Below are 12,118 nucleotides of genomic sequence, written 5' to 3'. Positions count from 1 at the left end.
CTGATCGGGTACTTATACTGTAGTGACAAAAGCAATTGGATAGCGATACGCAAATATACAGATGGCGGTAGTATCGCGCACACAAGGTATAAAAGGGCAGTGCATTGACGGAGCTGTCATTTCCACTCAGGTGATTCATATGAAACGGTTTCCGACATGATTATGGCCACACGACGGGAATTAACAGATTTTATACGCGGATTGGTAGTTGGAGCTAGACGCTTAGGAAATTCCATTTAGGAAATCGTACGGGAATTCAGTATTCACAGATCCACAGTGTCGAGAGCGTGCCGAGAAAACTAAATTTCAGGCATTACCTCTCACCACAGACAACACAGTGGCCGCCGGCCTTCACGTAACGACCGACAAAAAAATGGTTCAAATGGCTCTGAGCACTATGGGACTCAACATCTGTGTTCATCAGTCCCCTAGAACTTAGAACTACGTAAACCTAACTAACCTAAGGACATCACACACATCCATGCCCGAGGCAGGATTCGAACCTGCGACCGTAGCGGTCACGCGGTTCCAGACTGAAGCGCCTAGAACCGCTCGGCCACAGCGACCGGCTTAACGACCGACAGCAGCGGTGTTTGTGTTGTCAGCGCTAACAGACATGCAACATTGCGTTAAATAACCATAGAAATCAACGTGGTACGTACGACGGACATACCCGTTAGGACAGTACGGCGAAATCCGGCGTTAATATTCTACGGTAGCAGACGACCGACGCGAGTGCCTTTATTAACATCACATCGCCTCTTTTGGGCTGGTGACTTAATCGGTTGGATCCTAGAGTACTGGAAAACCGTGTCCTGATAAGATGAGTCCCTAATTCAGTTGGTAAGAGTTGGTGGTAGGAATGATACGATAACTGACTTGAAGTGGTTATGTTCGACTACTTAACCCATAACTTCCCATCGTGTCCGTATGGACGCAATTGTTGACTAGTTTTGTTTTTACATCATTGTTGACTTACAATTATTTTTAGCGTTGGCGGTCACATATTGTTTTCAGGGAGGGTTTGAATTTTACGTACATTGTCTTAATACTTCATTGTTACCATTTACACTGTGATTGTGACAGCCTGTATTTCAGGGAGTTCTTTGGCATCCGCAATGGAGCATGTTGATGTAAAGTAAGTAATGTTTCGTAAAGAACTTCTTCATTCTGGCATGTGAAACTGTTTGTAGTATATCTAAATATGTTTATAGAGATTTTTATTTGAGAAAAGTTGTTATCCATCGATTCACTTTCTGTTTATGAAGTGATTATTTCAGCCGTGTCCATATGGACACGCTGGGCAGTTTCAGGGTCCAAAATGATTTCGTTTCTTTTTCTCTTTTCATATCATAACAGAGGTCTGGCAGAATCTTTAGAGCCTGGTTTGACTGTGCAGGATGTTTTAGACATCCTGTTTGAGGATTCAAATGCTCCTCAGACTGATGGAATTTACATCACGATCCCTGATCCAGCAGTCCTCACGGATGAGGATTCGGTTGATGAGGATGAAGGAGGATTAGCAGATAATATCAATCCTAGACAACTCCGGGCTGAAGCTGAAATAAGATTAACAGACACACACAGAAAAAGATTTCAGATATACAGATTACAGGAACAGAAATATGCAAAAGACCTGGGTTCATGGTGCAAATTTGAAGTCTTTTCCTGATCAATGCTTTGACACGTATGTTGATAAGTCTGCAGTGGAAATATTCAAATTATTCTTTGATGACGATCTGATACAATTCCTAGTTTATGAGTCAAACAACTACGCACTTTTCAAGAACTTTCCAAATCCTAACATAACTTGTGAAGAAATGAGGTGCTTTCTGGGGATCCTCATTCTAAATAGTTATAACTCTCTCCCTAATAAGAGGTTATACTGGGATTCCAATTTAGACACACGAAACGATTTTGTATGCAATGCCATGAGGAGAAATCGTTTTGAACAAATTCTTTGATTTCTACACTGTAACGACAATAACAAATTTGATGAAAAGGACAAGATGTGGAAAATTAGACCCTTTATTGAAATAGTAAGAGACAAATTTAATAAGCTGTTTGTTCCTCAGCAACATCTGTCTTACGATGAATCAATAATAAAATATTTTGGGAGACACTCTTGCAAGCAATTTATCAGGGGGAAACCGATACGATTTGGATATAAAGCATGGTGTTTATGCACTACTTCTGGATATCTGGTAAATTTTTCCTTTTATCAAGGAAAATCACACAATCCAAATACAGTATATGAAGCACAGTTTGGTAAGGCTACTGCCCCACTCGTTCAGATGATGAATGGTTTGACACTGGATGTAAAGCTACTGCCATTCCACTTTCTATTTGACAACCTATTTAGAGGTATTTCTCTTCTGTCATACCTGAGAGAAAAGGGCTATGGAGCAACAGGCAGTATCAGAGAAAAAAAAGAAAGCGCTAGTTAAAAAGGAAGGGGGATATTTTGAATCCTCACTTTGCAAGGACGATGGTGTTATAGTCACAAAATGGGTGGATAATTCAGTGGTTACTGTAGCTTCTACCTGTGAAGGAGCTGAACCTGTATCATTTGTAAAAGGATATTCCGCAAAAGAGAAGAAGACAGTTCAAGTACAACGTCCTCAAATTATCACAGCCTATAATAAACACATGTGAGGAGTGGATAGTATGGATGAAAACATTGCCAAGTGCAGAATAAACATTCGAAACAAGAAGTGGTACTGGGCTTTACTTTCTTGGCTGGTTGACGTATCTGTACATAATGCGTGGCAGCTGAAGAAAGGAACGGGAGCTAGGACTACTCAACCTGAATTCAGAAGTGAAACTGTTCAAGTTTACCTAAAAAGATATACGAATCCCGTAAAAGGAGCAGGCAGGCCGTCTATCAGTCCTATGTGTGGATACAAATCGTGTGTTCCAAGTGATATCAGATATGATGGTATAAAGCACTATATCAAGAAAACTGAGAAGAAGAGAAGATGTGTAGATTTGTACTGCAAACAGAAATCATCAGATGTTCACTCAAAATGTGGGAAATGTGATGTAGGACTCTGTCTAGAATGCTTGAAGTGTACCATGAAAGTCAGTAAAACAAATGATTGTGAATTATTTTGTGTATGGTGTTATAAATTGGTTTGTAAGGATTATTTTGTTCAAATTTTTCCTTACTTGTATTAAAAATCTGATTAATAAAACATATCTTCAAATGTATTTCAATACCACAGAAAATATTTCAAATATGAATCTGAGTGCCCAGCGTGTCCATATGGACACGTTATGTTACAGACTAACTAAGACAGAGAAGAGTCAAATAATAGCTTATATGCACTACTTAGATGCACAAGAAGTCAAAAAACTGAAAATAAATTTAAATATCCAATTTTGAAAAATTCGGGCAGTTAAGGGTTAAGAGACCATCTGCAGCCATTCATGGACTTCATGTTCCCGAATAATGACGTTATGTAATCGTGCCACAATTGTTCGCAACTGGTTTGAAGAACATTCTGGACAATTTGAGCGGATGATTTGGCCACCCCGATCACCCGACATGAATCCCATCGAATATTTGTGGGACGTAATCGAGAGGTCAGTTTCTGTGCAAGATCTGGCACCGGCAACAGTTTCGCAATTAAGAACGGCTATAGAGGCAGCATGGCTTAATATTTCTGCTGGGAAAGAGACCCAGTTCTTATTTTAGAATTCTGTAAGTGGGGTACAGAACCTTAAAGTGCCTTTAATCACGAGCCAACGTATTTTACGCAATGTTTAAACCGAATGGTTCAAAAAATGGCTCTGAGCACTATGGGACTCAACTGCTGAGGTCATTAGTCCCCTAGAACTTAGAACTAGTTAAACCTAACTAACCTAAGGACATCACAAACATCCATGCCCGAGGCAGGATTCGAACCTGCGACCGTAGCGGTCTCGCGGTTCCAGACTGCAGCGCCTTTAACCGCACGGCCACTTCGGCCGGCCTAAACCGAATGCATGGGTACTTTATGACCACCACAAAAAATTTAAAAACTATATAAATTTCGTTCATTTTCATTCTCAACATAGAGTTTAAAATTCAGTAGATGTGTAAGAAGGGAACTAAACCTTAAAATATGACGACATTTGTTGCGGAAAGTCACAGTTACTACTAGACTTAAATTTTTGGGTTACATTTTACTGGAAATTTTAAAACACTTACGGAATTTGATATAAGAAATCATTAAAAACAATTTTAAAATATAAAGTACCATACTAGATTACCAACCCCGGCTGTTGTAGTGGAAACAGAAAAAGACCCGCCAGACACTTTAATTACATTTCCAGTGTGTCTCCATTATTCGGTTGATTTATTTAAACGTAACAAAACTGCTAAAGTTGAAGCAGGTTACGAAGAGTGAGAATGTCAATCAACACACAAATAATGAATTATTTACCAGTCAGAGAAAGAACTGATAAAAAAACTAAGATACTAGAGAGTATTGTAAGGTATCTGAGCAGCTTGTTTCAGACAGGCGTGTACCGAGCATGGCAGGTGTCTAGAGTTAACAGACTTCGAACGTAGCGTGATAATTGGTACAAGACGCATACGTCATCGCATTTCGAAGATTACTCAAGAAATGTGGTTCCCGAAGGCAGCACTGTCTAGTGTGAATCTTCTTCTTCCACTTGTTCTTAGTCTCTTCCTGTTTCTCTAACGGGCCAGCATTGTTATATGGCCGACAAAGCACTGGACCCATTCACTCGAGGCTACCGAGAAGCGCTTTCCAGCGACGCACGGGGCCTTCACACGGCACTTGGCGGCGTAGCGCTACTGCAAGGAATAGCGGCTACTTTCGTCGTCGCGCTATGCCGCTTTGATCTGCCGCGTCTCCGTGTTTCGGTTCCATCATGGAGCCTGATCAGCACGATGCCTCTATTTTACTTCTCATACTGAACAAAAAAATGAAAATGCGATAATTTGAAAGAAAATCCTGGGTGCCACCATTTCTCGAAGGAAGTACTGTTCAAGGTTTATTAGAAAGGCATCCAATTTACCCAACTTTGGTACAAATGATAAAAGTATACTCGTCATCAAGACAGTTGACTGTGGGTCGCTTTATTACACCATAGCCGGCCGCGGTGAACGAGTTATAGGCGCTTCAGTCCAGAAGCACGCGGCTGCTAAGGTCGCAGGTTCGAATCCTGCCTCGCGCATGGATGTGTGTGATGTCCTTAGGTTAGTTAGGTTTAGGCAGTTCTAAGTTCTAGGGGACTGATTACCTAAGATGTTAAGTCCCATAGTTCTCAGAGCCATTTGAACCATTTTATTACACCATAAACATTTTCTCGATAGTGTTATTGGACATATGGGATTCCCACAACTGATGTTCACTGACGTTGAAGCAACAGAAGGTCGCCTGATTGATCTGTGATCAAGAACTGATAGCATCCGAAGAAATTTACTGACAATGAAACTAAATTTCTCCAAAGCAGGCTGTTACGTGACGGCTGTCATTTCTTTCCTGTTGGTGATTAAGCTTTCGGTTTGTCATCTTTCTTATTGCGTTTATAGAGCGACAATTTCTTTTTAAAAAATTTTCAGGCACAGTCTCTGCAGGGCTGGAAGACAAGTTGAATGTATTTTTGGTATTCTTGCTAAAGAGTGCAGAATTTTTGATCGGCCTCCGAAAGTGTCTCCATAATTTGCAGATGATATTACAAAACCTTGTTGTGTGTTGCACACTTTTGTTCGTGATCGAGACGTACAGATCGGAGGACACTTTGCATAACTGTATGTTATGTTACATGTCAACAGACCTTACACAAGCGGGAAGAAATGTGAGTAACGCTCGTGAATGGACGTCTTCTCTGAAGAACGTTTGCGTTCGTCATCTGGTGAAAATTTTAATTTCAGTCTTCTGTATTGATTTTCATCTTTGGCAAATAGTGGAAGCATGACAACACGGCCGTACTACCAAATAACAGTGAGCAGCAATCCCAGTACGTCACGAGGCGACTGTTAACAAACGGCGTTACGCTGCTTGGCCGGTCAACGGCACCACCGAACTGGCGTCGTGTTGAGGCCGCTGATCTGAAGCAACATTCCGCCAGCCGTCTGAAAGTGCCCATTTAAATCAATGCTTGCCAGCGCTGGGAAGTTCTCTGTGGCTCCGTGGGAAGGCGGTCTAGGTGGCTGGTGCCTGGATGTTGCTTCTGGTGCCACCCACTCTCCCCTCACCCCAATCCCTCCCGGGATTGTCTGCGTGTACTGAAAATCTCATGCTGAAGCGTGAGAACGTTTTCTGAATGATTGTGTAACTTGTGTTTGATGCGGAAGGTAGGTACCAGCATTTTAGTTGGATGTGCGAAACCACCCAGCCTTTTAGGTGGATGTGCGAAACCACCTAAAAGCCACATCCAAGCTAGCCGGCTGCACCAGCTATTATCGCTAGTTCGATCCGGGGCACGTTCGTCTCCCCGAATCTCGCAAGTTGCGCGTTAACGCGCTCGGCTATCCAGACACGGTGGAGTGATTGTTCAACATCCTACAGATAACGTTTCTACTTGCGTAAACCACAGCACAGGACGACTGCAAGTGTTGACGTAGCCACGGCTGAGGCATACCGGCGATAGACACTCAACGAATGATATCAAGACCGATTTGACGGTGCGGCAACCTGGGTTGTAGGAGGCAAATGCAGCGCATAGAGTGCACGGTAGTCGACTATGGGCATCACAGACACTGCCCTCTAACGACATTCGGCCGATCAGTGGAGACATCGTTGATCTATGAACATGAACAGACCGGCAATAACGTATATATTGTAAACCAAGCAATGCACAAGAATAGGAAGAAGGATACGAAGGAACTAGCTCAGGAAAAAACTTAAAAAGTTATCACATAAATCTGAGGGCTGTAAATTCAACTAAATACTTAAGGGTTACAGTTACAAATAACCTAAATTGGAACGATCATATAGATAATATTGTGGGTAGAGCAAACCAAAGACTGCGATTCATTGGCAGAACACTTAGAAGGCGCAACAGGTCTACCAGAGAGGCTGCTTACACTACGTTTGTCCGCCCTGTTCTGGAGTATTGCTGTGCGGTATGGGATCCGCATCAGCTGGGACTGGCGGATGACATCGAAAAAGTACAAACAAGGGAAGCTCGTTTTGTATTATGGCGAAATACGGGAGATAGTGTCACAGACATGATACGTGAATTGGAGTGGCAATCATTAAAACAAAGGCGTTTTTCGTTGTGACGGGATCTTCTCATGAAATTTCAATCACCAGTTTTCTCCTCTGATCGCGAAAACATTATGTTGGCACCCACCTACATAGGGAGAAATGATCATCACGATAAAATAAGAGAAATCAGGGTTCGCACAGAAAAAATTAAGTGCTCGTTTTTCCCGCGTGCCGTTCGAGAGAGGAACGGTAGAGACAGCAAAAAAAAAAAAAAAAAAGGTTCAAATGGCTCTGAGCACTATGGGGCTTAACTTCTGAGGTCATCAGTCCCCTAGAATTTAGAACTACTTAAACCCAACTAACCTAAGGACGCAAACACACCCATGCCCGAGGCTCTGCCGGCAGAGACAGCATGAAGGTGGTTCATTGAGCGCTCTTCCAGGAACTTTATTGTGAATAGCAGAGTAATCACGTAGATGTAGATAACAATAAAAAAAAAACAAGGAGATCAAATACGTTCAAGCCGAACAACGTTGAAATATTTTTACAGCAGAACATTTTAATGAAACAGAACAATAAGAGGAAGTAGGAGGACTTAGTATGAAAACTCAAGTGTATACAGTGTACAATGTGCAGCGGAAGATATATTGGACAAACAGTGAAGGCGTTCTCGACCAGACAGAGGGAACGTACTGTCAACTCCAGGCTATGTAATTATTGCAGGTCAAAGTAGCTAATCACGTGTACACATCTGATCAACTGTTAAAGGGAACGGAATCATTTGCCATACACGGTCATACACACAAAAACATTGGGTCAGTATCTACTTTACTAAAACTAGTAACTAGATTATTGCTAGTGTTTTTGTGTTGTCAGTGTCTTCATTAGAAGCAGATCGTTTGCCTCCCTACATTAATGTCTAAATTGTTTTAAGTGGGATTATGTAGCAAAGTTCCTACTTGTCGAGAGCTAGCCGAGCATCTGTCTCCGTTTTGTAGCACTTTTCTACACTGTTACAGAAATACTTGTAAATTTTGCTCTTTGAAAGGAAATGAGAAAAGTTTGACGTACTGGACGCAGTCGAAATAACTATTCATGAAACTAAGGACAGATATGTGCTGAACACGTTAGCAGGATAGAGAAATACTAGATATCTGGAACGGTTTTACAGGCCTTTTTTTGTAAACGCGAAGACAAAACAATGGTATGTTCGGATTTCACAGATGTAACAGGTAACGGGAGCAGAAGAACTGCAAGCTGTGTAGTAGTATCTTTGGAACTAGACAAACCGCAAGTAATCACTTGAGCAACATGTGTTTTCAGGATTTAGCAAAGCACAGTCACACACTGCTTCTCCTGGACGCTTTGTGTTGGCACCAGGTGGTTTCGGCACCAGGTGCAATAGGTGATGAGGTTGACGGAAACCGATGCGCAAGCGCCAGTTGTGATGAGACTGGCAAATGGGACAGAAGTACACTGTTACATAGTAAACAGAAAAGTTTTTGTCCAACACATGTTGTGTTACTACGGCTACTATGCGTGTTTTACAAGTGTTTGTGACATGTATAGAACACTGTCAGAGCGGCGGCGAGAGCGTTGACCTTCACAACGCGTTTACTGTGTTTGGAGAACATTACTTAAGTGTGCTGAAAGTTGGTAAACGCGGCTTACCATTACGCTGGGCGTGGGCGAAGTACGTCAAGCACAGTGACAGCAAACAGGTGACAGCGCGCATTTCGCCGGTTGGTCTGGCAGCCAGTAGAGCGAGACAGAGATATGCTCATGCGAAAGAGTACGACGCGACCGTGGCGCCGGCAGCTGTACTAATGCCGCCCGCGTCACCTCGGCTGGAACCTTTCCGTTCCCCCTCCCCGCCCGACCCTCGCAGCCTCATGACTCGATCTCTCGCGAGAGCTGGTCTCGCCTCTCATTTTGCGAGAGCCTGCCTGGCTGAACAGATGTGTAGTTGGCTGGCAAAATGAGCACTCCTCGGATCAGGAACAGTGGGCGCAAGGTCCGTTTTCGTTTGACATGTTCCCCTGATCAATACCGCGCGAAATGTGATGATGAAGGTGAGGCGGCGCGGTTCCTCCAGCTCCTACCTGTGAACTCGTCGCAGCAGACCGCCGGACAGTACTGCAACTCGCACCAGGCTGCATTCTAAAAATCGGGAGAAGTTTATTTTGAATGAAAGATGGATATAATGGCAAAACTTCGGTATATTCTGAAGTTTAGAATTCCAAGTTCGCTGCCAAGCCAGTGCTAATCGTAACACAGTCATGCACAAACCCTTTCATTCACGTTAGGAAGTTTACGGTAACGTATTTGTCGAAATCTGAACAGCTAGTAAGCACGGATTGTTCTTAAATGAAAATGCCCGCTATACTATTAAGTTTATCAGTGACTAATGCATTCAAATTTTTTGTCACCGATCTTCCCAATATGCCACACGGAATTACAGTCTTTTCTCATACACAAAATTACTTAAAAAATCCGTACTTCCTAAAAAAACACACCGTAATAAATATGCCTTATCTTTAATGCACTTTTGAGGCATGTAGCACAACTTAACACCGGCAAACTACAATTCATACTACACACGACTGTACCATTGAAAGGCTGTGCTCCGACTCTTTAGACTGCAATAAGCGTTCTCAATCTCATAGAGAAAAGACGCGCGAAGAATACTCCGTTCTGATTGGTCAATTTTCTTTAAGTTCAATAGAAAAATATTATTCTCTCGCGTTAGCCCGCGCTTTTCACGACTAACCAATCAACAAATAACATACCTTCGAATTGTACTTTTTCATGAAATAAATATTTAACATTATGATGTTTTATTTATACTTTACGTTATTAACTATTTTCATTTGCACTCGAATCAGCTTTCCTTTAACCATAAACTTACTTAACATGTTCTGAAACAAAATTCCCCATCGTCTGCATTCACACTGTCTTAAAAATTTCTCACGGTAGTTCATACAGCGTTTGTCGTTATAACAATGATCTACACATTTACTTTAGACCGTATTCACGCATCATTCACACCATTAAAAACATACATAAAACTGTACAAACGTAAATAAACAAAAAAGCCTTCAAGAAATAGACAAAACAATTCACAAAATCATTCTCTTGATCGGTTTCTTGAATGTTCTGTCCGCTACTGTACTTTGGTGGACGAAAATTAGAACTATTAGAACTATTTACAAGTTCGGGTGCAAGAAATCTGGAACTAGGATACATTAGCATTACCGGAGGTCCAATGTGGACTGTAATTACCATACGACAGCGAAACTTGATAGATACGCTAATGCATTAATATATAACCGATTTACGCTGGAAAAAATTAGTTCTAATTTTTGTCACCATGTGCAAATATGGCGCTGTACAGCACATCGTCGACGTCTCTGTGTTCATATAGAACGAACTGTGTAAGCAGTGGTTAATAAGAAAATCAACATTACGCCTTTCTCACTTGTTTGACCTTTCCTGCCCAAGTCCCACTCGCAATGCATTACCTGTGGAAATATTTCTACAGGTCTTCCTTTCATTCACAGCGCCAGAGTTGCACCTGGTGGACAAGACAAAAACACTAGTCTTTTCCAACGTAAATCAGTTCCGCGGTACAAATACTACCAAATTTCGCTCCCATACGATTATTACAGTCCGCACTAGACCTCTGTGTTGGCGTAAGCGATATTGATACCAAATACTGACATGAAACTGAAGTGTCAATGCATAACAGGCACAGAATATCTAATTTTAACGTGCTCAGTTCAGCGTGCATAAGCTAAAACAGTACATAACCATTTATAGATAGTTAAGTATTATTACAGAATTGTTTCCTGACAACTGCTAGTCTCTGTTATCGAATAAAGTGACTTGTGTGAAGGTTTTCATTCATGAGCCGGCCGATGTGGCCGAGCGGTTCTAGGCGCTTCAGTCTGGAACCACCCGACCGCTACGGTCGCAGGTTTGAATCCCGCTTCGGCATGGATGTTTGTGATGTCCTTAGGTTAATTTTTCCCGCTCACTTATGTCTGACAGGGCAGGATTGAGATCGCGCCATTTTCAGTACCTTTCTGTTAACTCTCCAGCAATTAGCTCCAATTATTGTTGGCTTTCAGTTACGAAAGATACATTGTTTATGAAACATTATTATTGTCTGGAGGACACCAGTCATCCGCGCGAGCTCTGCTGCCACAGTCTGAAACAAAGTAAGTAAGTAAGTCTGCATTACTTTATTGCTTTCCTAGATTCAATCGATCTTTCATGTGGGTAAATTTGGACTTAATGAAACTGACTGCAGTTACCTAGTATTCTCTATATTTTTAGATTGTGGAAGAAATGTCAAAAGCAAAAAAACCTCGGACAGAGTTTAGTAGAGATCCTAATGTATGGTTGGAATGGTTCAGTGAGCTGAGTGATGCTCACAGTGATAGCGCTGACCCAGAGACTGAGGACTGTGTTCATGAATTCAGGAACAGAACAAGAAGTGCCAGAGAATGATGAATATGAGTCACAGGACGACGTAACTCAAAAAGATGCATTTCTTTTAGGGAAAGGTGGAATAACTAAACGGAGGAAAAATAAATATCCTACCATTGGTAGAAGCAGATCTTGTAATATTGTTACGCACTTGCCTGGACCAAAACATCAAGCTCGTATAAAGAAGACAGAAATAGAAATTCTGAATTTGTTCTTGGATGAAAACACAATAAGCATTATCGCAACATGCACTAATATATCCATCAGTGAAGTTCGTGGTAACGTCTCTAGGGAAAGGGATGCTAAAGAAACAGATGCGATAGAGATCAGAGCTTTCATTGGTTTGTTGTATGTGTGGATCTTTGAGATGTTCTAGGAAGAGTATATCGAAATTGTGGGATAACTCAAAGGGAAACGGACTTGAATCACGTTATTAATGCATAAGTGAAAACCGATTCAGG

At 41.8% G+C, this 12,118-nt stretch overlaps 1 protein-coding gene across 1 annotated transcript in view; it reads right to left on the bottom strand.

Annotated features, from left to right (window-relative positions):
* Window positions 1–8,979, bottom strand: part of LOC124605683 — a 121,482-nt gene extending 112,503 nt beyond the window's left edge. The window contains exon 1 of the mRNA XM_047137539.1: window positions 8,838–8,979. Coding sequence (XP_046993495.1) covers window positions 8,838–8,901 — 64 coding nt within the window. The 5' untranslated portion in view covers window positions 8,902–8,979. The remainder of the gene's footprint in view (window positions 1–8,837) is intronic.
* Window positions 8,980–12,118: the final 3,139 nt, after the last annotated feature.

Source organism: Schistocerca americana, chromosome 3, assembly GCF_021461395.2.
Source record: "Schistocerca americana isolate TAMUIC-IGC-003095 chromosome 3, iqSchAmer2.1, whole genome shotgun sequence".
Classification (NCBI taxonomy): Eukaryota; Metazoa; Arthropoda; class Insecta; order Orthoptera; family Acrididae; genus Schistocerca; species Schistocerca americana.
This window is presented reverse-complemented; position numbering and strand designations above follow the sequence as displayed.